This window comes from Hyperolius riggenbachi, chromosome 10 (genome assembly GCF_040937935.1).
Source record: "Hyperolius riggenbachi isolate aHypRig1 chromosome 10, aHypRig1.pri, whole genome shotgun sequence".
Lineage (NCBI taxonomy): Eukaryota > Metazoa > Chordata > Amphibia > Anura > Hyperoliidae > Hyperolius > Hyperolius riggenbachi.
The window spans coordinates 37,998,070-38,025,507 of NC_090655.1; the positions used below are offsets into that span (position 1 = coordinate 37,998,070).

The 27,438-nt window shown below is 44.5% G+C and overlaps 1 protein-coding gene across 3 annotated transcripts in view; it reads left to right on the plus strand.

Annotated features, from left to right (window-relative positions):
* DNTT (DNA nucleotidylexotransferase) overlaps positions 1-27,438 on the plus strand; it is a 614,660-nt gene that overhangs the window by 161,558 nt on the left and 425,664 nt on the right. For all 3 annotated transcript variants that reach the window (XM_068258688.1, XM_068258686.1, XM_068258687.1), the window contains exon 3: positions 21,265-21,381. In XM_068258688.1, the coding sequence (XP_068114789.1) occupies positions 21,265-21,381 (117 nt within the window). The remainder of the gene's footprint in view (positions 1-21,264; positions 21,382-27,438) is intronic.

Below are 27,438 nucleotides of genomic sequence, written 5' to 3' on the forward strand. Positions count from 1 at the left end.
CTAAACAGAAATGTCTGCTGGTTCAACTCTTTTCAAATAGGCCTTCTTCTTTATTTTTGCCTTCTCGAGGAGATGGCGAGGGATAAAATGAGAAGTATATGACATTTGGCCATGTGAATTTAATCGAAGCTTGATGGACACTCTAGAGGGATTCATCTTTTTGATGCCGTGTGGTATGTGGGGAATATTTTTGCTTAATATTTCAGTGAGCATTCAGAAAGTCACATGAGGATGACTTGTTCTGAATAGGTCACTCTTTTTTTCCTCTCGTATTTGCATTTATTAATGAGCTGTCTTATTGAAGTCGCACATCCTTCAGCAAGCCTGAATTTGAAGGGGGGAAAAAAACACCACCTAGGATCGGGCAGTGCTAAGCAAATTTCAGACTTCTGAATTTCATAACTTTTTTCTGTTTTTCTTAAAGTGAAGTATCTGCCAAATGTTTGTTTTCCTAGTTTTGAGAAGAGTGGAAATGTTAAAGAGGAACTGCAGTAAAAATACCCACGGCCGGATTTCAGGCAAGGCTGAATAGGACATGGCCTAGGGCACCAGGAAAGCTAGGGGCGGATTGTGGGCAGCAGGGTGGTTATAACAGTTAGCCTGCCAAACATTCATCCTGCTACACAGAGTTTGCACATAGCGGTGGGTGACTACTAACAGCCTACTATCTTCCACAGAGGGTAGGAAGTAGCAGCAAACGGTCGCTTACAGTGATCTCTGAGCTGCCTGTCACTCATCGAATGTGCTGCTCACCAAAAAGCTTACGATGTAATCCCTGCCATTAGAGATGCGGCGAACTGTTCGCCTGGCGAACATCTCTGGGGCTTTTACTACTTCCGGGTTGCACTGACCCAGAGTAGTACGCCTGCGCTGCCCGGCGGAGCATGTCCTCGATCGCGCTCCTGTTGCCGGGCGCTCTCTGTGCATGAGCGTGACGTTGTTCCTGACGTCACGCACACGCGCAGAAAGTACCTGGCAACAGGAGCGCGATCTAGGACGCGCTCCGCCAGGCAGCGCAGGCATACTACTCCGGGTCAGTGCGACCCGGAAGTAGTAAAAGCCCCAGGGATTTGGAGATGTTCGCCGGCGAACGGTTCGGGAACCGTTCACCACATCTCTACCTGCTATCATGTCACTAACTGTCCTTAGAGGAGTTTATAATGCTATCCTTGCCATCACTTCACTAACTGTCATCAGAGGAGCTTACAATCTAACCTCTGCTGTGTTGGGGGTGGTGGTGGGGAGAACTTAGGATGCTGCCGGTCGGGGTCAACTAGTGAAAGCGGGCCTTGGGCGATAAAAGTACAAATCCGGCCCTGAAAATACCAAAATAAAAAAAGGTGCTTAATTTTTACAATAATTATTTATAAATGATTTAGGTGTCAATTCATCAAAGGCTGTATGATACAAAAAAATACCATATTCTGTATTTTAGACATTTTCTTGCTAATTCATCAATATTTTCACAGGTGCAGTAGAAGTTCTGTAATTTACCGAAAATACTATGCTTCAATTCACAAAAACCTGTTCGATAACAGCAGAAGAGTGTGGAGCTGTCTCTGTGTTGTTACATGCTGTTCTATGCAGTGACGACATTCCAATAGTAAACAGCATCCCAGGCATCCCTCTAGAATGTACATGTTTCTTATACTTTTGTTATGCTCGCTCTGCGTCTGTCTATTAGTCTTTCTTAACGTTTTATTTTGTTGCCACAGCTTAGATGATCTTCCGAAAGACATTACACATGCGATGCTTAGGTGATTTCCCCACTTTCTCCTCCGCATCTTCAAACAGGAACCTAAAGGTTAAATGGTCAAGCAGTTGCAGGGGAAACCTCTTTTGCACTGCCTGGTGGGTGGACAGTTGTGTACCTACCACAAGGCTGCAGGTGCTCACAGCCCCGGGCGTAGCCATGGCTAGGGGTGCCGCTGTGGTGCTCAGTCACTGTGTTCTTCCACCTGGGACCTTTTTTTCATAGTTTGGGCAATATTTGGGAAAATAGCAGCAGGCAGTGCATGAGACTGTACTATTTCCTGTACTAGATGTAGCACTCCTACCCCTTCCTGTCCCGTGGGCAATGTGTTTCCTTGCTCTCTACACACAGACTGCAGTGAGTGAATATGCAGAGCAGCAGGGTGAGTAGAGAGAATGATTGCTGTGCTGCAGTTTGGACATTAGCAGGGAGAGGTGGCAGGATGTGTTTAGCACTTCAGAGGTTGCCTGTCATTAGTAGCCATGCGCACTGGCTGCTGTAATACCTGAGTGCCCTGGACTATTGATTATTTACCTTGATCAGATTAATTAATCAATATCTGCAGGGCAGTCTACTGTTGCAGAAGCTAGTGATACAGGTGCTGACAGCCAACTTCTGTAGTGAGCAGAGAAGCAAGCTCCAGTCAATTTAGATTAGCTTGATTGCCGGTATCTTCCCCCATGTCCCATACCTCTTTTCAGATTTCAGTGGCTTCTTTTAACAGCATGTCCCACGCCAAATAGCACTAGTGATGTCTGCAGTCCTGATGAGAGTCCTTGCTGCCATTTCCCCTCTCCCACCAGGCTTTCTGTCTTGTGCTTCTACCTCTTTATTCCCCCCTCCTCTTTTGTATGTCCCCCTTTTATGACTGTCCTCAAAGGAGCTCACAATCTAATCGTACTATAGTCATAGTTAAGAAAAGGTGGGGGGAAAGGCTGCACGTCTCTAAACATATGTTGCAATTGAATGGTTAATCGAACAGGCATGCACTGCCTCTGTTAGACTGAAAAATGCATGCCCTGCATCCAAGACAAGTGCTAACATTTATTAAACTAGGAGGAACTTTAGCTTCGAATATGGTTTGCATGCAAAGTATATTATACTAGACACTTGCGCCACGGTGAGGCAAACCTCCGAGCAAGTGACCTAACCTAAATTTAAAACCTTGGGAGCAGCTAAGCAAAAAAAATGTGTAACTTACATTTGGTTGAACAGCGAGGAGAACGCCAGCGCATACCACTAAGGCTGTATCTGAAATGACCACCAGCTCAGTGTGAAGCACCTAAATAGATTTTCTGCACACTTTGCATTTAATTCAGATGCAAATCCTGAGTTTCCTGTTTGCACAATAAGTAGTAGCAGATTTGCATATGATTTGCATCTGAATTGAATGCAAAGTGTGCAGAAAATCTATTTAGGTGCTTCACACTGAGCTGGTGGTCATTTCAGATGCAGCCTTAGTGGTATGCGCTGTACTATAGTCATAGTCTAATGTCCTACCATATTCTTATTGTGCATTTATATAGCACTGACATCTTCTACACCACTGTATAGAGTACAGAGTTTCATAACGGTTAGCTCCGTCCACATTCTGAAGACCCCTTTTCCTCAAAAATCTCCCCACATTTGCAGCAACACGCCCAGTGCTCCAACCCGTCAACCCTCCCATCAAAAAATTGGTTGGGGGAGTGGGTTGTCTGTAATGTAAATAATCAGCACTGGGTGTCAAAATGAGGCTTCCTGTAAGCATTAAGTTAAATTCGTACATCTGCTGACGTAAGTATTGATCAGTATCTTTTTTTGGCTCATAATAAGTAATAATGTCATCAAGTTTTCACCAATGTATCCGCCTCCAGGTTTGTGACACCAGTAATTAACAGCTGCCAAATGCACTACAGTGGTGTCAGAACTGCTGTAATTACAGTGCAATGCATGATGGGGGCTGAGTATTTGGATTGCAGCGACTGGTTCCTTGTAAGTCATTGCTCCACATTTCTGCTCAGAATCCAACGCTGTGACTGACATCCAGGATACTTAAAGAGACACTGAAGCAAAAAAAAAATATGATATAGTGAATTGGTTGTGTACTATGAATAATTACTAGAAGGTTAGCAGCAAAGAATATATTCTCATACTTTTATTTTCAGGTATATAAATTATTCTATAATATGTGCAGATTACACAACACTCAGCATTCAAAATGATTCTTTCAGAGCAGTCTGTAAAGTAATGACATCTCCTCTGGCAGAGGAAAAGTAAAAAGTGCAGGAACAGTTGAGATAATAAAAGTCAGATAACAGCCCTCTCCACGACTAACTTAGTCGGAGAGCTTAATGGCTTGTTTGCATAGAGATAACAACTGGAGTTTCTCAACTCTTCCTGTACTGGAAACAATTACACTGATGTATCTGATCTTAATGTTTTATTTCTTAGCTGTGCTACACATACAAATCATCATATCATCATTTTTTTTTCGCTTCAGTGTCTCTTTAAATCCCGTCCCCAGTCCCCGCCTGAAGCAGTCGCAGTGGCTGTTTGTTAGCTGCACACACACTGTCGCCTTCTGGTAGGTACTGTTTAAATGAAAAGCAAAGAGTTGCGATCATGTGACAAGATCAGTTATCAGCTTCTGAAGCCCTGCTCCAGACCACAGCCGCTGACCTTTTGGAAGTTTGCATACACTCTCCTCTTCATGCAAAAGCATGTGGTCGAGCGGCTTCAGCTTACTGTGCAGGCACTGTTGTACTTGTGCAGGTGCAGTACGGCTTGCTTGTGCATGAAGAGAAGCGGGGACACAATAACATATGTTGGATATGTTCCGAGGATCTGCACCCACCAGCAATGGTGGGGGAGAGGAGGACATGGCTTCCCTCTGCCTAGGTAAGTATGTCATTTTTTTTATTCGGGCCACTTTGAGTACTGTACACATTAAAGCAGCAGGGACAGCCATACCATCCCAGGAAAAAAAACCCACATATATAAGTACCGTATATACATGCATATAAGCCGACCTGTGTATAAGCCGAGGTACCCTCAGAAACCAGCAAAAAGATATTACATAGTTACATAGTTATTTGAGTTGAAAAAAGACATACGTCCATCGAGTTCAACCAGAAAACAAAGTACAACATCAGCCTGCTCCCTCACATATCCCTGTTGATCCAGAGGAACCCTTATTATTAGCCCCAAAAGGACTCAAGATCAATCAGATAAAATCCCTGGATCAACACCACTGGGCATTACCTAGTAGTTATAGCCATGGATGTCTTTCAACGCAAGGAAAGCATCTAAGCCCCCTATTGACTCGCGTATAGGTCCCCTCCCCAGTATAGCTCACTGCATAATAGCCAGTTGTGCCCTGAGTACAAGTCAACCCCCTCTCCATAGCCAGATGTACCCCAAAAATTATACAACTTAGTCTCAAGATGCCACTAGATGGCGTCATAGTTATGAGACACAGCGATTGCCACACAGGAAGAATACCTGATCATTGCAGAGCTGACATGTTGCTTGCATGCTTTGCTCCACATGCCAAGGGACACAGGTAGTCTTGAGCAGCGCACTCTGCACACCATGTTGCAGGGGATGAGGGGCACGGACACAGCAGGGCGCAAGCTGGCAAGAGCAGGATTACTAGTGCACAATCCTTACACTCCTCTGCCAGTAACTAAACTTATCCCACCATCCGTTCAGCTACATTGACTCACATATAAACTGAGGGGGTAACTTTTCAGCACATTTTTGTGCTGAAAAATTAGGCTTATACGCGAGTATATAAGGTAGATGAATTCTTGTTTTATTTACATAACATATGTATTGTATTGTTCACTTTTTGATTTCAGTGACTTTTTTAAATAGTAAATAAAGAGAAAACTGTTCCAGGCATCTTTACCACCTCTGACTGATGCCAAACTGATGTCATTTCCTCCCTTTCTCTTTTTTTCCTCCCTAGAAACTGCACTGTCATATCTAGCTTGCTTTGTAAACACATGTGAGCACAGCATGGATCGTATTTCAGCAGCTTCTGCAGAGGGGTGAGGTGTATTTCCCTTCTCAGCCTCGTGTCACACTGTACTGCCCTCAGCCAATCAGTGAGGAGCAGGAATGTGGTAGGGGAGATAGCAAGCTTCCCTCTCCTTGGCAATGTACCAGAATAGAGCCAGGCTGACTGAGATTCATCACAGCAGAAACATTTACACTTATATTCAGTAAGTGCGGGTGTCTACCAACATCACTGGCTATCCCTTTAGTACATTCCTACACTGTGGTGTTGTATACTTTACTTCATGAACGTGCTCACAGCAAACTGGAAGATACTGTGAGATGCCCAGGCAGAAGGGTGATAGGGCTAACAGCTGCTGTGTGTAGAAACTAAAAAGAATGCTTGCCCCCTCCCTCACCTCGGGCCCTCCTCTCAGCGCTCCCCCTCCTGCAATCATTGTTGGTGTTTGTGGCAGCAGCGGTGGTGGCGGCAGGATGACTCATTACCTCCTTCTCGCTGGAGGACTTCCGTTCTCTAAGTGCTTCATTCAACTTCCTGTGTAAACAGGAAGTTGCACTTAGAGAACAGAAGTGTGGGGGGAGGGGGGCAGATTTTTTCTTTTGCAGAGGGGCCCGGGGATTTATAGGTACGCCCCTGTGTCCCCTACCCGTGTATATGAGCAATTTCAACAGGAGTTGAACAGGGAAGGGTACATGCATGAACATAAGGAAGAAAGTTATAAATGTTTACATACATTGATTATGGCTTGCCGTCTCCATGGAAGTGCCACCTGCTGCGGTACGGGTGCTGGGGCGCCCTATGATGATGAAACTCCCAGTTTCCTGTGAGTATGTACACAGCACAGCACAGGTTGGTACTCTCTACTTCCTCAATTATTTTCACTGCCTAAACTCACGTATATTTGATACCCCCCCCCCCCCACACACACACACACACACACACACTTCCATATTTCATTATGCTCCCCCAATTAATTCCCTCTCTCCCCCAGACACATTTCATTATGTTTCCCCTATTACTTTTTTATATTTCTACCTTTAAGGGTCCTTTTACACTGGTGCTCTCGGGTTGCAGTGTAATTATATAGCCGATATTTGCTTTAGTGCCTATGGCCGCGCCTAAATCCTCCATTAGCCGCAGGCGCCCAAATTTCACGCTGTCGGATTCTCAGTGGTTTATGGTGCACAAAATCAAATCCTCCCTGTTGCTAGGGAGAATTGGTCTATAGTAAACCAATGGTATGCCCCATCCGCTTGCTGACCGGATTTATACTTTTTGTGCCCCTAGGCAAAGTGTATTGTGGCTCCGCTTTCATGTACACTAGGGCCCCTCCCATTCCATGTGCCCCCTCTACCATGTGTATCATGCATTTAGTGTAGCCCGTCTCTCCCTTGGGCATCAGTTTCCCTTTTTCCATTTGTTGCTCCAGAAGTTCAGCCTCCTCTTACCTATGTAGGAACTCCTTTTTTATGTTCAGGTGTCCCCCTGGGTTACTGCCGCCAAAGGCCCGGGCCTTTGTGGCCTTCCTAGAAATCCAGCCTTCGCTATTCCCCGGTGTTGTGACGGTGGGCAAGCGGGCAGAGCGAATGCAAAATGGCAGGTAATGTGAAGGATGGCATGGATGTGCGATAGAGCGCAGTGCATCCTGAGCCAATGCGCTTTTACTGTGTCATTTTGCATCTGCTAAAGTGAGACCCGAACTGTGGACTTTCTGGTAAATTTTCAGTGAAGTTGCCCCTGAACATGCTATAGAAAACGTCTCCAGTGAGCAGAAGCGGTAAAAGCAGCCCCCAAACACAGCAGGATGCAAATGCTGCGGATCTCATTCATTATTATGCATTTATACAGCGCTGACATTTTCTGTTCAAACCAAGCTTTATTGCAATAAACACAGAATATAAACATTAGAGAAATAAAGACATCAAGTGTAACAAAGAAAACATCAGAACTTATTATGCTGCCACAAAATTCAAATTTTCTTTTTTTTCCAAGATAAAGTGTCACGTTATTGTATAAAATAATATTGTTTAAGTTTAGTAAAAAAAGAGAAAAATATATCCTATTCTATGATAGAAAGTCTAAAATGGGAGGGACCTGCTACCTGCTACCTATACTGGGGGTACCTATATCGCGTACATCAAAAAAAGGGCGTCGGGAAAAAAGGGCGTGGGGTGTAAACGATAAGCAGTAATAAAAATATTGTGTTGTATTTCGTTTACAAATAATGTTTTACAAATTTAGAAATCATTAAATAATGTGTATGAAATCGCAAATTGTGAAAACGTTAATCTTCCCCGTTTCAAAAGTGAAATTTATAATTAAATTTGTTAAAAAAAAGATAATATATGTTTAATCGTTATAATTGTATATTGAATATATATTGTATATGTGAATAACCTTCATTTATCGTTTCTTCTTATAATAAAATCTGAAAATATTGTTTATAACGATGATATAAATATAACTACAGGTATGTTCGTAATAAGTGTTGTAAAACATTAGTAAGTATTACTAAAATTTTACGAAAACTATACCTGACCCTACTCTCACACAGAACCCTCCCTGTACCTATCCCTAACTCCTAGACCCCCCTGGTGGTGCCTAACCCTAAGACCCCCCTGGTGGTGCCTAACCCTAACCACCCCCCTGGTGGTGCCTAACCCTAACCAGCCCCCTTGTGGTGCCTAACCCTAACCACCCCCGGTGGTGTATATTGTATTGTAACTATACCTAACCCTACTCTCACACAGAACCCTCCCTGTACATATCCCTAACCCCTAGACCCCCCTGGTGGTGCCTAACCCTAAAACCCCCCTGGTGGTGCCTAACCCTAAGACCCCCCCTGGTGGTGCCTAACCCTAACCACCCCCCTGGTGGTGCCTAACCCTAACCAGCCCCCTGGTGGTGCCTAACCCTAACCACCCCCGGTGGTGTATATTGTATTGTAACTATACCTAACCCTACTCTCACACAGAACCCTCCCTGTACATATCCCTAACCCCTAGACCCCCCTGGTGGTGCCTAACCCTAAAACCCCTTTGGTGGTGCCTAACCCTAACCACCCCCATTACTAATCGCTTTATTTTGTCAATAAAGTTTTACACACAGTAAGGGATACAATTTGAAATAATTTTTTAGTTAAATACAATAAATATGTTTAGTATTTTTATAAAAGTTATTCGTCACAGGCGCATTTTCACAAACCTAGCTATAAAACATTAAAAATCTCAGGGTGCCGTTTGTAAAATATTAATAATCTCCGGCGCCCTTTTTTCCTGTTCGGCGCCCATTAAACGATATTTATTGTGGGACTGAATGGCGGCGACCTTTTTGTCCACTAGCTGCCGGCGCCCTTTTTTCCTGTTACCTCTTACTACCGATATTGGGACACCTATACCTGCTACTTATACTGGGGCACCTATTCCTGGCTATCTATACTGGCTGCATCTATATCTGGCTACCTGTACTTGTGGCACCTATACCCGGCTACCTATACTGGCTGCAACTATACCTTGCTACCTGTACTGGGGGCATCTATTTCTGACTACCGCGTGCATGAAAAAAGGGCGTCATGAAAAAAGGGGCCGACTTATTAACGAATTTGGCGCCAGGTATTAACAAAATTTTCTAACAAGAACCATCGTTGTCAAGCTTTATTAACGATAATTACTGTTGCAAAAACAGATGAGAAATAATAACGAATAAATATTAACGTTAAAGCCTCTTTCACAGTGCGACGTTAAAGTTGCACGTTAGAAAATGTTCCAACGCAGACTAAGGCATAGCAATAGTAAGTCTGTACAACATTCACAGTGCACACGTTGCGTTGTGTGTAACGTGTAGCAATATTTTGAAAGTGCTGCATGCTGTGCGTTATGTGTGTTGCACATGCTCAGTAATGTAATTTTTTTTAAAAATGTAACGCATGCGACGTTTTCATTCCATCAGTATGCGACGAAAACGGTGCCCCAAGAGACACATAACGTAGTACAAAATAACGTCCAATTTTATAACCTACATGCGCTGCGTTAGGGGCACGTTGTGCGACTTTAATGTCGCATCAAACGCAACGTCCCAATGTGAAAGAGGCCTTAATGTCCTTATGTTTTTTGTCAATACTGCTTACCCCAACCCTCCCCTCACACAGAACCCTCCCCTGATGGTGCCTAAAACTAACCACTCCCCTAGTGGCGCCTAACCCTAACCACCCCCCCAGTAGTGCCTAATCCTAACCACCCCCCCAGTGGTGCCTAACCCTAACCACCTTCCCTGGTGTTGCCTAAAACTAACTGCCGTCTAGGTGGTGCCTAACCCTAAACCAACAGCTATACTTGCTACACCTATATCTGGCTACCTGTACTGGTGCACCTATTCCAGAACAGTAAAAGTGGGATACCAGTACATATCTGGTATCGTTGGATTCAGCAGAATCAGGGCTTTTAATAACATTAACATTTTTGTCAGTAAATGTAATTCTTCTTTGAAAAAAAAAACACAACAGACAAATATTTTATTTTTTATTTCACTTTTTTAACATATTTTACTCAAAAATGTTATATTTCCAGAAAAAGTACAACATTTTGTTTTAGTGTTCAAGCCCAATTCATTACAGAAAAAAAAAACCCAAAACATAATATGTCCTAGTGCATGTAGGTTTTCTTGTCAAAAATCCTAAGTAAACCTAATGAGTGCAAAATTTCTAAAAACTGCTTGGCATTGGCAGTAGATGTTCCTATTTTGGAAAAATAGGCTGGCAGCGAAAGGGTTGATTAAAGTGGATCCGAGATAAACTTTTACTCATTGCATAATTGTGTTCCTTACATATAGTTTATAGGGCATTCTTCAAGCCAAATACTTATTTTTTCGTTTTTTGTTTTAATACTCTAATTCCCTATAAACTAAACAAACCTCGCCCACAGCTCAAAGTGCCTTGGCACTCCATGTAGCAAGGCATTATGGGAGCTCAGTCTGGGCAGGAGGAGGAGGAGGTTACTAGCTAGAGATTTCAGAGGCAGATGGGAGGATGGAGCAGGGGGGGGGGGGCTTGAGCTGAGGGCTGGAGATGCAGTTGCAGCTTGCCTGTGTGTAATGTGACAAACAAAACATGGCCGCTGTCATTGTATCACAGGAATAAATAAACATGAAACTGTTGAAGCTGTTTGCAGCTAGATTTGCTGTGTAAACTATCTAAACTTTAGATAAGATATATAGACAAGTTACTTGTCATAGTTAGTTTTTCATCTCAGATCCACCTTAACTGTACACACTCCCTTTGATGAATGATCATTGATTAAAAAAAATCCAACAGGATGGATCACGACCGACTCCTGGCATCGGTCAAGTCTTGCCGTTGGTGACTGGCGGCCGGGCATGCGCAGTTGCTCACTGAAAATTAGCTTGAAAGCATGTTAATTGGTTGTTTTAATAGTGTTCAGACCGATATTTATGTAATATATGTTCATTGCTTAAAGTGTTCTAGAGCTGGCTGGCTGAGTTAAGGCTGCTGCTAGATAGTGCTGTTGCCAATTGCCAATAAAATCTGTCACGGTGCCATCCCCTCCTGATTAAAGAGTCAGACTATGTCCAATACTCTGATCATCACTGGCCCTATCCGTTGAGTCTTCGCCCGCTCTCTGCCCCTCTGTTCCACCGCATTTTCTGTCTGGATCAGCTCTGGGACATTATTCCCCATGTGTCTCAAAGTGTAATAGGTTGAGAAATAACAAATCTACGCTGGTGCTTTTGAAAGGTGGAGGAGCTACTGCACACGAGCTTGCATTGGCACCGCCCCCACAACTGACTTTAGGCCCTGCCCCACCCCTCACCACTGAGTATGCAGTGGAGCCTCCGAAGCCCTGGTTCCGATCCTTTTTCTGGATCACCCATGTCCCCCCAGCACCCGGGAAAAAAATAGGTGCTAGGAGGGACATGGGTGATCCAGAAAAAGGACTGGAAATGGTTAATATATATCAGTGGTAGGGGTTGGGGGGTACTGGTAGATGTTAATGGGGGACAAAGGTTTGATGAAGCAGGGACCACAGCAGGTGAGGCCTGCGGGAGAAGTTTGAGAAACTCTTGCTCTACAGTCTCGATCCCGACGCCGCATGATACAAAATTATTATTTAAAACGGGTCTGCAGTATTTTAAAAGGTCAGCATTTATTTACAGCGGCATGATCTGCCATCATTGTTCGGCAGTGTGTTATTTTTGAAGGTTAGGAGGGCTATAATTTTAATCAGCTTTTCTCAGGGTACCGCCTCACTTGTGCCGCATTATTTGATCCTTTGCTAAATTTTCATTGTAGCGTATGGACGGAATCGACATGGAGGCATGAGTAATGTCTCCAATACGCCACATTACTCAGATCTCAAGTGCTCCTCCAGGAGCCTTTGTTATATTCCAGTTATTACGGGAGCCGAAAGTCCAACGCTTCTGGTTTTCAACATAATTACGTCTTCTTTCTCAGATTCCACGGAATATACAGTATTATTTAAGATAAGGCTGATGAATGACTTTTTATATCCCTGTTGCAATTAGTCCCTTTTGTTACTCCGTACCTCTGAAGGTCAGGTTGGTGAAGACTCCTGCCTGCGTCGTCGTGAGCTTCGGCATATATTCAACTTGCTGCTAAACTCCACTTTTTGTTAAAGGAGAGATCGCTAATGTGTTAAATTAAAATATCCCGCTAGGTAAGATAGTTATTGCAATTAAATGTGTAAAAGTAGAAGACGGCACACAGAAAGGCTTCTTCAAGTAATCTGTATTAGGTTCATACAGTTACAGAGTGACAGGACACGACGTGTTTCGGGCTCCACCCTTCCTCACACCTGAGGAAGGGCGGAGCCCGAAACATGTTGTGTCCTGACACTCTGTAACGGTTTGAACCTAATACAGATTATTTGAAGAAGCCTTTCTGTGTGCCGTCTTCTATTTTGTTCATTTAGTACGGTTTAGCAGGAGTGGTGTACCTGGAGAAGTCGGCACTGGCTTCCAGGTCTAGAGTCACAGGCCTGTCCTAGGTGTGAGTCCAGTGTGTTGCATACATAGTTATTGCAATTAACTTTTGAATACTGTTTATCACTTTCTTATTTTATGCCTAGAAAGATTTCTGAAAAGAGTATTTCTGCTATTGAAACCACCATGTACCATGGAGCGAATGTAAAGTACACCCGAAGGTAAAAACAAAAGTTAGTGGGAAACATCTGGGGAATTAAACTTCAGAAATCAAATTTCAGCTGTTGTGAAGCTTCCTTCTTTCAAGGCATATTGCAAAAAGTTAAGCATCTCATTCCTTCAGAGGATCTTCCAATCCTAGTTCATGCCTTCATCACATCATGGCTGGACTACTGCAATGTCCTCTATACAGGCAGGGCCGGATTTGTACTTTTTACCGCCCTAGGCCAACTATGCCGTCTGTATGGTTGTTACCTCTGTGTGCCCCAATGAGAATTCTCCTTATTTTCCATCATTGGTTTCACAGCCAAGAGCTATTTTAGTAATACGCATATAGATTATAAGTTATGTTTTCCTTAAGAACTTTTTTAAGTTATGTTTGCCATCTTGTTAATGATGGGCCCATTTATTGTGTTACCATGTGAGTTAGGCTGATGTGTACAGTACCTTCAGGATAGAGCTTACATGTCTTGCAGGGATGACAAGTACAGGACAGAGAGTTCAAATGTTAAAGCTGTCCTTGTAGATAGGGATGGCTGCATAAAACAGCTTTACTGCCCTTCAATGAGCCGCCCCTAAATTTCTAGTGCCCTAGGCCATGGCCTATGTGGCCTTGCCAGAAATCCGGCCCTATATACAGGCCTTCCACACAAAGACCTGAACCACCTGACATAAGTACAGAATGCTGCTGCAGGGCTGTTCTCAAGCCAACCCCACTATTGCCACGTAATCCCAACTCTTTGGTCACTACACTGGCTACCCATAAAATGGAGGAGAATCCTTTTCAAAATTGGCATGCTAACATTCACATTCCTACACGACCTGGGCTCTGGATACCTGTGTCAGACCTCCCGCAACCTCAGGTCAAAAGGATCCAATAACTTGACCACCCCCAGAGTTCAACTAAAAAAGTTTGGAGCCAGAGCTTTCTGTCATGCTGCACCTACCCTGTGGAAGGCTTTCCAAACTTAATTAAGACAGCTCCGACCCTGGACTCATTTAAATAAAAACTAAACTATGGCATTCATGATCACAAAACTTTTTCCCCTGTGCACATTACTATGTACTGATCTGAGACGCATTTTGGGTTCTGTGGGAGAAAAGCGCTTTACACATGTTTTGTTGTTGTTTGTATGGTCATTCACCTCTGTTCCCACTAAAGGATCCAGTTTAAATTCCTCACCCTATCATGCAAAGCTATACATAAGTTGTCAGCTCAACTCCATACATTTTCTCATTTATCTTCAGATACCACCCCATCTGGAACCTTTAGACCAGGGGTCCCCAAACATTTTGGGTTGAGGGTCGGGTTAAAATACTTCAGACTGCTGGGGGGTCGTAGTATACATAAAATGATGTCTTTGCCGGCCAGACAGTGAAGCATACCCAGGTGACAACCTGAAGTCAAATTGGACAGCAGTGGAATTTGATTGGAAACCAGCGAATGACTGCTTTCTGGCTTCAATGTGGATGGGTGGTGCCAGCTCTGATATTCTATATGTGGACCATCAATACTTAAAGAGAACCCGAGGTGGCCTTGTATTACGTAAGTGGGGCACAGAGGCTGGTTGGGCACACTAACACCAGCCTCTGTTGCCCCATCGTGTGTGTCAAAGACCCCCCTGCTCGCCGCTATACCCCCGCAGAGCTGGCGACACGCAGCGTGTCGCCAGCACAATGTTTACTCTAGCGCTGTCTGTCAGCGCCGCTCCGCCGCCTCCTCTGCATCGCCGCTACCCGCCCTCGTCCCTTCCCTCCCGCTGATTGGAGGGAAGGGACGAGGGCGGGTAGCGGCGATGCGGAGGAGGCGTGGGAGCGGCACTGACAGACAGCGATAGAGTAAACATTGTGCTGGCGACGCGCTGCGTGTCGCCAGCACTGCGGGGAGTTTAGCGGCGAGCAGGGGGGTCTTTGACACACACGATGGGGCAACAGAGGCTGGTGTTAGTGTGCCCAACCAGCCTCTGTGCCCCACTTACGTAATACAAGGCCACCTCGGGTTCTCTTTAAAGATGTAGCTGACATCATCTCTAAGTAATACATTTTCTGTGTGGAGGGCCAGTAAAAAAGCTGCTGTAAAATAGGTGCTGTCTGTTCAGTAAGCCAGCACCTATTCAGTAGGAGACCTTAGGCAAGTCTCCTGCCTCTGACACAGGAGACCAGAGTTCAAATCTCAGCTCTGTCTGTTCAGTAAGCCAGCACCTATTCAGTAGGAGACCTTAGGCAAGTCTTCCTAACACTGCTATCTTGTCTAATTTTTCTCTTGACAACTGTTGAACACAAAAGACAAGGCCATGTCTGGCTACATATCTGTAAGCAGTGGCTGCATGGTGTAAGGGTTAAGGGCTCTGCCTCTGACACAGGAGACCAGAGATCAAATCTCAGCTCTGTCTATTCAGTAAGCCAGCACCTATTCAGTAGGAGACCTTAGGCAAGTCTTCCTAACACTGCTACTGCCTATAGAGTATGCCCTAGTGGCTGCAGCTCTGGTGCTTTGAGTCTGCCAGGAGAAAAGTGTGATATAAATGTTATTTGTCTTGTCTAATTTTTCTCTTGCATTGAGCATAAATGGTACATGCTAGGCTAGTTTCAGCTACTTTCAGCTGGTAGTGTTGGTGGTATAATGGATATGTTAGTTACCTACCATACACTGAGACCTGGGTTCAAATCCCCGTCCGGTATGTAAGCTGGTTTTTGAAATACTGCAATTCCCTGGCAGATGAGACCCTCCTCCCTCCGGTAGGAGGGAATAGGTAGAAGGGGAGAAGGGGTGGAAGGTGGAGGGAGGAGGCTGGAGGGAGGAGTGGCCCACAAGAGGCTAATTAAAATCACCCTAGCAGAGTGTGTAGCAGCTGTCCCTTAACTAATTAGTGTAGGCAGACAAGTGAGTCAAATGGTATAAGGACCTTGTTTGGAGGGGGGGGGGGGGGGGGGTGGGCCTCCAGCAATGAGAGCAGTGTGTTTGGCAACAATGTGTCTGCTGACTGTGATGTAGAGGGTTAAAGTTTTGCTCAATAGAGCATTATGGGGCAAATCGAACTTCCGGGAAAGTTCTCCTTTGGTAAGCGAACGCGAACCACCGAAGTTCGCGACATCTCTACCCGCAGGCCTTAGTTTGAGGACCACTGCTTTAGACTCTTTTACTCTGGTCACCCCCCCCCCCCCCCCAGGGGCAAGGACCTCCTCCTCGTGTTTTTTATTCTGCTGAAGGGTGTTGTTGTTAGCGTTTAGCTGTAACCTCAGAGAATCTGTAAAGTGAGAAAAACCAGAAGCCCAATTGTGCAGTACTGTAGGTGGTTGAATGGTGTCATTTAAGGTAGTATATACTCACAAAGGTGGGCTGCAATGAACTTGCAACCACCGTCAGAGCCTGCAGGAGATAACGTCCATGCTTGGTTTTCCAGGTCTGCGGTGCAGGTGCTGGTTGGTCGCTTCTCCTCTGAGATTTTTTGGGGAATAAAATACGATCAACTCCTTTCAGGGGTATGGGACTAGACTATAACACTAGTGGAGGCGCCCAGTATATATGTTTCTGAGGAACAACTCTGCATATGAGAGGCAGTACCTCTCTTGAAGGAAGAACCAATATTATTGGAAAATGTTCCTCTGTTAGGTACTACTAACCTCGGGAGGGCGAAGCCTCTGGATCCTAATGAGAATTCCCCCATACTCTTTATCCTCAGGTATCCAGCATTGGCAGCCCCCTGAACAGTGCACGGCAATATTTACCTGTCCGCGCTCCTGGAGTATAAGCTTCCCCTTGGGCTCTGGCGGAAGCAGAATAACTGAGCCCGATCAGGTCTGTTCTACTGCGCAATCAAAGTAGTAATCTCCATCTAGTACCATTCCCTTTTCTCTAATAAATATAAGGTTTTGTTTTAATATGCTAATGTCTGGTCTCATGACATAGGCTTTGACTTAACCACAAGTGATTTTATAAAAGCTTCCAAGCTTGTATCTAAGCTTTCAAAATGCAACTCACATTGGGAACAACACTAAAAGGTGATCTCTAGATGGTACGTAACCCCCAGAAAACTAGCTAACTTCTCTAGTTCAGCATCCTCACAATGCTTGATGCTGGTACTCTCACTCACATGTTATAGGAATGCCCCTCTGCTCAAGGAAGAGGGTGGTATATCTACTTTGTCTCATCATACATCCCCAGTTCTCACTTGACCTAGATAAAATAGACTGTCATCTACAACCTGTTGTTTTTCATACCCTGCTGGCAGCTTTTTACTTAAAGTGGATCCGAGATGAACTTTTACTCATTGCATAATTGTGTTCCTTTCCTATTGTTTATAGGGCATTCCTCAAGCTAAATACTTTTTTGTTTTTGTTTTAATACTCGAATTCCCTATAAACTAAACAAGCCCCGCCCACAGTTTTCAGAGAGCCTTGGCAGTAGCAAGGGCTCATGGGAGCTCAGTCTGGGCAGGAGGCGGCAGAGGGGAGGAGGAGGGGGATTAGGTTTTTTTTCACAGTCTTGAGTGCTGATGGTGCAGATAAGCTTGCCTGTGCGTAATGTTTACAAACAACATGGCTGCTGTCATTGTATCACAGGAAGAAATAATCATATTCTATTAAAGCTGTATGCAGACAGATTTGCTGTTTAAACCATCTAAACTGTACATAAGATATATAGACAAGTTACTTGTTATAGTTAGTTTTTCATCTCAGATCCGCTTTAAAGAGACTCAGAGCTGAAAAAATAAAAAGATTTTGAACATACCTGGGGCTTCCTCCAGCCCCATCTGCCTGGGTCGCTTCCACGGCGCCGTCCTCCGATGCCCGCAGCTTCAGGAACCGGACGTGCGCACTCTACATATCTCCAGCGGCTGCTGGAGAGATACGCAAACAGCGCACTTCTCATACGTTAGACTGGCTCCGACTGACGGAAGTGCGGGGACCGAGAACCAGAGCTGCAGACATCGGAGGAGGACAGCAGAGTGGGAGCGATCCAACTGGATGGGGCTGGAGGAAGCCCCAGATATGTATAAAATCTTTTTATGTTTGAGCTCTGGTACACTTTAATTACTGGATTGTGACTGTTGGTGGTTACCTGTAACCTCCAAGTTTCTGAAAGAATGAGAGAGACCATGAGCCCAATGGTGCGATATCACTGTAACAAGTGCATTTCTTCAGAATATTTGTATATATATACTCACAAAGGTGGGTTGCACACACTTGCAACCACCATCAGAGCCTGTGGGAAATGTACCATCCCTGCTCGGTGTCCCAGGACTGCTGTTGCAGGTGCTGGCTGGTCACTGTCCTTGGTAACTTTTAGAGGACAAAAAGTCTTCAAAACTATAAATCCCGACAGTTAAGAACTAATCTAACTACACTTGTGGCGGCACCATGGGAATATCCCTGTATAGATGATAAATTTAGGTAAGAGATATTGGCCCGTATGCAATTCATTGTTTCTCCTCCTAGGAAATTATTTTGCATCCTTTGTTTCACATAACTTTATAGCACTCTGTAATTGAAAAGGTACATGCTCTATTAGTAACCGTGAAGTATGCTTTTTACTGACTGTATCAGGGGCGTAACAACAGATCTGCAAGGGATACAGCTGCAGGGGGGCCCAAAAGCTGCAGTCTCCTGAGAGACTGACAACTAAAGAGAGAAAAAGCTTTCTGCTCTCCGCACAATTGTTCTAATGACTGCATCTGCTCAACCACTGATAAGGAATCACACAAAGTTTTGTAGACAAAGATTTGTAGACGGTCCCTATTCAGTGTGCAGCAGGGTCTTGTGTACAGTGTCCTGCCCCCAACCTCTCTACCCCTCCCCAAGTGCTCTGTAAGGTTGTGAAGCTGGAGAAGTCTGCAGAGCCAGTTCGGCTCCATCACAGATGGACAGAGTGAGTGTAATAAGCTGAGGCTGGGAGCACACTCCTCTGTTGGTTTTCTGTGCGTGTTTTCTGCATACCATGTGTGTCTGTATGTGTGACAACATGCACTTTTTATCACAGAAGCAAATGTAATTAATAGCAAAAATGTGTGCACTGCTGTCTATTTTTATCTGCTGGTGAAAACACATTCAAGCCTGCACTAGCCAATTGCATAAAATTGGTTCTCCGTTTACCTGTTCAGAAGGCGGGGGGTGGGGGGGGGGGGTAGGGGGTTATCCAAAGTTTTGCTGAATTCTTGTTACGCCCCTGGACTGAATTATTATTATTATTATTATTTTTGCTTTATATAGCGCCAACATATTCCGCAGCGCTTTACAAAGCACAATAAGACGACAAGGGGAACACAGATACAACTAACAAATGTACAGCAGAGTTCCAAGCAGCACAAATATTGTTACAAGAACAGTAAACATTAGGAGGAGGACCCTGCCCTTGCGAGCTTACAATCTACTGTATGCTTCACTGTAAGCAGGGGTGTTTCTAGCCACTTTGTCACTCCAGGCAAGAAAACCTGTGGCGCCCCCCCCCCCCCCCCCCACTCAAATCTCAGGGCCAGCCAGGGGAGAGTGGGGCATATAATATCAAGAGGGGTCACGCCACTCACTATGAGGGTGTCCCCTCTGCTGCTCTGTACACTGCGCAGCAAGTGTGTCTCCCTCCCTCCGAGTCCTGCCCAGACCCACACAGCAGCAGGCATGATGCTATATATGCCTGTGTTTAATATCCATTCCCAGGAGCCACTGGGCGAGCGGGGGGGGATATGGGCGAGCGGGGGGGGGGGCGGAATCAGGGCCGGCCAGCCAGCCAGGATGCATATAAAAAAAATTATCAAGAGCAGCAGTCAGATCTGAGGATTGGCACTCACTGTCTGTGTGTGTGTCGTCTCTCAGGCTCTGCTAGTTTGTGCGCTGTGTGCACACTGACTCAGGTCAGGTGTCAGCCGGCGGTAGCACTGGTCCCTCCGTCTGGCGTCACACACGGTGCCTTCAAGCACGTGTGACAGGCGGGGGGCGGAGTTAGGGGCGGCGCCGGCGCGGCGTGTAAACAAACTAGCGTGCGGCGGCCGCACGCTCTAAACAGAGAGGGAGAGAGGGGGCGGGGAGAGGGGGCGAACCAGTAGGCGGCGGCACAGCACTCCCACATAAACTAATGTGCGTGCTGCTGCTGCTCGCTCGGAAAAGAGGAGAGGAAGGGGGCGGACCAGTAGGCGGCGCCGGGCACAGGCTGAGCTTCCTGTCACAGCCGGCGCCGACCTGGCTGAAAAAAAGAAATAAAATAAACACGAACAGAGCGGTGACTTGTCGGGAAGGCGCCCACTTCCACCAATGGCGCTATAGGCAAAAATTTAGAGTTGCCTAGTGACTCAGACGCCCCTGACTGTAAGAGACACAACGAGCTGGATAATGTGTGGTCCAAATTTTCAGTTTTGTTGCATTGCGCTCCTGCTTTTACAGGGACCACAACACCTACTGTAAACGTAGCCTAAAGTCAGCCTAAAGCCCTATCTATGCATTGAAGTGACACTGAAGCGATTACAACTTATGACATAATGAATTGGTTGTGTAGTATAGATAATTAATACACATTAGTAGCAAAGAAAAGTCTCATATTTTTATTTACAGTTTCATATATATATATATTTTTATAACCCTGCATCAATCTGTCTTATTTGCAATTATAAGCCAGCCACTTAAACTATGAAACAAAGCAGAGCTAATGACCCTTTCAACTCCCCTGAAGTAAAACCTTATCTGAAGCTGCCTCTCGCTGTTTCTTTGATGTATGAGTGCTTCAGAAAATAGGACCGCCTCTGACCCAAATTGGGTTGGAGTGCTCAGAGAAGCTCTTTTGCATACATAACAACTGAAGTTTCTTAACTCTTCCTGTGCTGGAAACAAGATGAGACTCTGTTCCTTGCTACTAATGTTTTATTGCTTTGCTTAGTTTATTTTCGCTTCAGGTTTGCTCTAAGTAAGGGTTCACTTTAGACAAATTGCCATGCCTGTAAAAATGTTGTAAAATGACTTGTGTCTTTTGGTTTTATATCTTATGCTGGATTTTTCTTTAACAAGTATTCTAACACTCTAAAAAAAATGTTTCTTGCATGAATGTAATAGTACACGTCTCCCTTCCGGCACATGTCACCTCTCAAAAGCTCTGACATAAATACATTTAAGGGCAATCAGGGCTGATTGTGCTACTGCACATGTGAAGCTAATTGCACAAAATTGCCAATCTCTTCTTCATAGACCACAGGGATTGCAAATTGGAGGCTATATGTTTTTTTAATGGATTCGCACAGAATTCATTTTGCGCCCAGCATAACCAAAGACAAGCAAGGGTTGGTTGAGGGACAGAAATATTAGATTTTTCTAACATTGCTCTTGTCCTTGTGTGTTTTTTCTTTCCCGTCAGGTGCACGAAGATTGCCCTGCCAGTTTCAATCCGCCGGTCTCTTCATCATGTGTCCCCGTATCTCCGTACGCGTGTCAGAGACGGACGCCGCTCCGGGACGCCAACCGAATATTCACGGTAATAATCACTGGCTACACAGGCATCAAAACGGCTTGGCTAAAATAATGATACACCGGGCAGTGTGAAAAAAAAAATACACAATAAAAAAAAACTCCAAAAGGCAAAACTGAACTCTGAGGTCAATTATTGTACCGGAAAACTGAGAACTCCATGGCAACATTTGTGGAGTCTCTGCTACGACTCCGGCTCACAGGAAGAATAATATTCAATTTAACTGTGCAGGGCTTATCTCGCTAAACGCTCCGGCGTCAATAACGAAATGATTTCTGCCTTCTTCCACTACAGGCGATTTTGTCCTGTTGAATGCAAGGTGTATTTTGAAAGGATTATGCTATAATCATAAATTTAGAAGTCGCTTTGATTTTCGATTTACCTCAATCGTAATCTTGGCGTGATCGCCCTCATTGCGTCAGCCTTCACCATGAAGTTTAAGCTCAAACCTTAGAGAGATAATATCCTCTCTTTTTTTTTTTTAATCCTGATGACTGCTACGCATTCAGATGTTCTTTAAAGTGTAATCTAGGGGACATGTGACATGATGAGTTAACCTCTTTGCATCCAGACCTTGTTTCCTCCCTAATGAATCAGAGCAGTTTTGACATTTTAACTATGTCCCTATTTAATCAGCAATAACTTTATCCCTACTTATGAGACCTAAAGGAAATATAAATATTTTGTTCAAGACACAATATAATATGGCAATTGTGTTTTTTATGTTTCTTATGCACTTTGATGGGAAAAAGATGAAAAAAATAGAAAACAATACCCACATTATTTCTCAGTTTTACCAATTCCAGTTTTTTTTGTTTTTTTTGTTTTTAAAGCGCTACTGTAGATAAAAAAACACAAATTTTGTTTGGCTATTTATACCGTTTATCCCAAAATTTAAATTAAGTTTCTGCCACAATTTATGGTAAGGATATTTGATCCTGAAATTATGTCACAGTGGGTATTTTTCACTATGAACTGAGAAACTAAAAGTATTTTTAATTGCTAAAATCAATCTTAGTGGCTCAGGGAACATATATTCCCTTTCACCAATTAATGCTGCAGCAGATAGTGCTGGAGGTTTGCACAGGAGCAAGCCCAATTGCGCACAGCTGTGTTTCAGCTACAAGACGTATGTCTACGTCCTCATGGCTTGCATTAAAGGGGGACCTAAACAGAGAGGGGTACGGAGGTTTCCTTTTAAACAATAAGAGTTGCCTGGTTGTCCTGCTGATCTCTTTGGCTGCAGTTGTGGCTGAATCACACGTCTGAAACAAGCATGCAGCTAATCCAGTCTGACTTCAGTCAGAGCTCCTGATCTGCATGTTTGTTGAGGGGCTGTGGCTAAAAGTATTAGAGACACAAGATCAGTAGGAGAGTCGGGCAACTGGTGTAATTTTAAAGGGAAAAATCCATATGCTTTCAGTGTAGGTTCCCTTTAACTCACAGAGGATTTAGACATACTGTAGTGGTGGATAAAGTGGTTAAAAATGTGTATTTACAGTGCAACATAACCATGCTGTTTCTCTTGTTTTATTTTGCTGCCCAAAAGTAAATTTTCAGGCAAGCAAGTGACAGCTTCTGTCTTGTGGGTAGTCTGTGGAGAATATAGTAATTATAATTACTTATCCAGGGGAAGGTGTGAAGATAGCATATGTGACTTCTTTAAACTCTTTGAAGCATAGTGTCCTATGTCTCCCGACACCATCCCCCCCCCCGCCCCCGCCGATGAAAGCTTTTTTTTGCTCTCTGCTGATGTGTGCAATAAAATACTGTAATTACATCAGTCCTTATCTTCCTGAAATGTCTGCGGTCAAGAAGGCCTTGGAAGTATGGTAAAACACCTCTGCTTAACTTTAAATGTAAAAAGAAGAGGTAAAATGAAAAGTGGTTTTTTTTAATAATGAGCCACATTATTGGCATGCATTTTTATTGTGCTAATGAGTTGCCCTGGGAGCTAAAAATGGTGCTTGGTTCACTTTAATAGTCTGCCATTGAGCAGAGACAAAAACAAACAAAACATTCAATCTACTTTATAAATGGTTCATCCTTTTGAGGACCAAACTTTTATACCCCCCTAGTGACCAGGCCATTCTTTTACAATTCAGCACTTCAGCTGTAATGGTTTACTAAGCATTCAAATGAATCTTACCTCCTTTTCTTCCCACTAATAGAACTTTCTTTTGGTGGTCTCTGAAAGCTGCTGCAATGTTTATTATTTTTATTAATAAAAATGATTTTTTTAAACCTATTAGTACTTTTATTACCCCCCCCCCCCCCCCCAATTACCCCTAGACTGTTATCCATACACTACATTACACATACATAGGCATATGCCTGTGATGGGTAATAGATTGTGAGCTGTTAGGAGGGACAGTTGAGTGACAAGGCTGTCCCCTGTATAGCGCTGCTCTAGATTGCAACGCTGTACACGTTTATTTGTTTGTTATATACAGCCTGCCAGCTCGAACACGGCTGGCAGGCTGATCACGGAGCCCCGCTGTGTGCAGTGCAGAGAACGTGTTAGGCGAGCGCTCCTCGCGAGACGTGACTGAGGAATGAGAGAGCCACTCTGCGGCCGTCATCCTGTGCTAGGCAGTCGCAGAGCGGTTAAATATAAAGTAAAACATGGGATATCTAAAAAAAAAAATCATTTTTAGGAGTAGGAGGATAAATACAATTGTTTATCTCATCAGTTTATTCTCACCTCGGGTCTACTTTAGAATACAAATCCTAGGAACACTGTTAAACTTATTTCAAAGCAAGACACATGAAATTCCAGCACTTTACAAAATTACAGCAGGAGACTGGGCTCGACTCCACTTAGCTTTAGACTGTAAGGATATGATTCCCTTAGAAAGTGTGCACGGGCTGTGTAACAGAAAGCAATCTTGTATGGAGGGGAGAGATGAGATGAAGCCAGCACTGCGATTAGGATAATTATTAATTTATTCAAAAGATAATGGTAAAACACTTACTGTCAGCGAAGGTCAGATGCAATGCGGAAGAGTGGGCGCCAGGTCTATGTCCCCCTGCGGACGTCCGTTTCGCGCTGCTAGCGCTTTTTCACTGCCCACGTCCCTTCCCTCCCTGCTGATTGGAGGGAAGGGACGCGGGCGGGGACCGGAGCGATTCAGGAGGCGGGGGAGAGCAGAGACTGACATTAGTGAGGTAAATATAGCCCGCACAGTGCGGCTGTGATTAATGGGGTCTCACAGTGCGCAGGGGGGGCTTTGGGGGAAGCTAAATATCAACAGAGGCTGGGCTCTATAGGCAGACCCAGCCTCTGTATGGGGATTGCATTGTAAGAACCCCGCCTCGGGTTCTCTTTAAACGTGTATGACCCTGGACTGTGGCTGGACTTTGTTATTCTGTTTCCTTGTTTGGCCTGGAAGTTTATTTGCTCACCCTGCATTCAGCTCCAATACCTTGCACACTAAAGGCCTGGGTGTAATCGAAGTCAGGTAGGTGTTGCTTCTTCACCTCCTGTTCGAGTGGGGACGCACCACATAGGGTGAAGCGTGTGGAGTTAGATTGGGGCATTGGAGCTGATTCGTGGGTGGATCAGTGCTGGTCGTAATGGAGAAAGCTACGCTTACGGATCATTACGCGTAATTTTACGCTATTACGCATTACGAAATTACGCTTACGGCATAGACATTCAATTTCGGTACATGTCTATAATTACGCATAGCACTTACGCAATTACACGTAAGTATACCGTATTTCAAGTTATTACGTTATAGGCTTACGCGTAAAATCCTACTAGCAATTAATGCGTAAGGTCATGCTGCCAAGCGGAAAAGTTGACGCATGGATCAATGTTAGGTAGCCGCCGACTTTAAGGGTTAATAGCAAAGCCCCCTTAAGTGCTAAGAGCCTCAAATTTGGAGAATATATTAAGGAGATCAGAAGGAATAAGAGGAAATTTTTTTTTTTCAAAAAGACCTTATAGTTTTTGAGAAAATCGATGTTAAAGTTTCAAAGGAAAAATATATACATTTAAAAACCCGCCGACTTTAACGGTTAATAGCAAAACCTGCTTAAAATTTAGGAACACCAAATTCACAGGGCATATTAAGGGGATCAGTGGGAATAAGAGGAAACATTTTTTTTTCAAAAAGACCTTATAGTTTTTGAGAAAATCGATTTTTAAGTTTCAAGGGCGAAAATGTCTTTTAAATGCGGAAAATGTCAGTTTTTTTTGCACAGGTAACAATAGTGTTTTATTTTCATAGATTCCCCCAAGTGGGAAGAGTTTTACTTACTTCGTTCTGAGTGTGGGAAATATAAAAAAAAAAGACGTGGGGTCCCCCCTCCCAGACCTCTTTAACCCCTTGTCCCCCATGCAGACTGGGATAGCCAGAATGCGGAGCACCGGCCGCGTGGGGCTCCGCACCCTGACTATACCAGCCCGCGTGGTCCATGGATTGGGGGGTCTCGGAAGGGGAGGGGCAGCCAAGCTTTTCCCTCCCCCTCCGAGCCCTTGTCCAATCCAAGGACAAGGGGCTCTTCTCCACCTCCGATGGGCGGTGGAGGTGGAGGCCGCGATTTACTGGGGAGGGGTTCATGGTGGCATCTGGGAGTCCCCTTTAAAAAGGGGTCCCCCAGATGCCCACCCCCCTCCCAGGAGAAATGAGTATAGAGGTACTTGTAGTACCCCTTACCCATTTCCTTTAAGAGTTAAAAGTAAATAAACACACAAACACATAGAAAAAGTATTTTAATTGAACAAAAAACATAACCACGAAAAAAGTCCTTTAATATTCTTAATTAACCATTAATACTTACCTGTCCCTTTAAAAGCCAGTTCCCACGCAATATCCTCGGAAATATACTAATCAGTTACAATGTAACAAAGTTATTACAATGTAACAACTTTGTTACTTTGTAACACCACCGCACCCGACGTCACTCGCCGCTCACCCGCCGGCCGCCGCATACACGCTAGTCCCCGCCGGCTCCCGCCGTCCACTCCGCCCACACCTGTCACTCATATACATGCTGGCACCCATGGGTGCCAGCATGTATATAGGTGACATGTGGGAGAGGCGGGGAGGGCAGCGGAGCCGGCGGGGACTTAGCGTCAATTCACCCGACAGAGCTCTGAGCTATATTAGCTCAGAGCTCTCGAAAGCATCTTTGTATTTGGGCTCCAAGGAGCCCCATTGGTCCTTAGCAGACCAATGGGGTTCCTTCAAATCAGAAGGAACCCCATTGGTCTGCTAAGGACCAATGGGCTCCTTGGAGCCCAAATACAAAGATGCTTAGAGAGCTCTGAGCTATATAGCTCAGAGCTCTGTCGGGTCCTGCAGCACAGACGCGGCGGCGGTGAGTGACGTCGGGTGCGGCGTAGTTACAATGTAACAAAGTTGTTACATTGTAATAACTTTGTTACATTGTAACTGATTAGTATATTTCCGAGGATATTGCGTGGGAACTGGCTTTTAAAGGGACAGGTAAGTATTAATGGTTAATTAAGAATATTAAAGGACTTTTTTCGTGGTTATGTTTTTTGTTCAATTAAAATACTTTTTCTATGTGTTTGTGTGTTTATTTACTTTTAACTCTTAAAGGGAAGGTCCAAGCAAAAAAAAAAAATGAGTTTCACTTACCTGTGGCTTCTACCAGCCCCATGCAGCCATCCTGTGCCCTCGTAGTCACTCACTGCTGCTCCAGTCCCCCGCTGGCAGCTTTCTGACCTCAGAGGTCAGGGCCGAATTGCGTACATTATTACACATTCCCGCTAGTGCAGCAACATTAACACATACATTTTTACGCGTTAGTGGTGCAATGCGTACATTTTTTTTCCTGCACTAGCTGGAATGCGTAAAAATGTATGCAATGTGGCCCTGACCTCCGAGGTCAGAAAGCTGCCAGCGGGGGACTGGAGCAGCAGTGAGTGACTACGAGGGCACAGGATGGCTACCTGGGGCTGGTAGAAGCCCCAGGTAAGTGAAACTCATTTTTTTTTTTTTTTGCTTGGACCTTCCCTTTAAAGGAAATGGGTAAGGGGTACTACAAGTACCTCTATACTCATTTCTCCTGGGAGGGGGGTGGGCATCT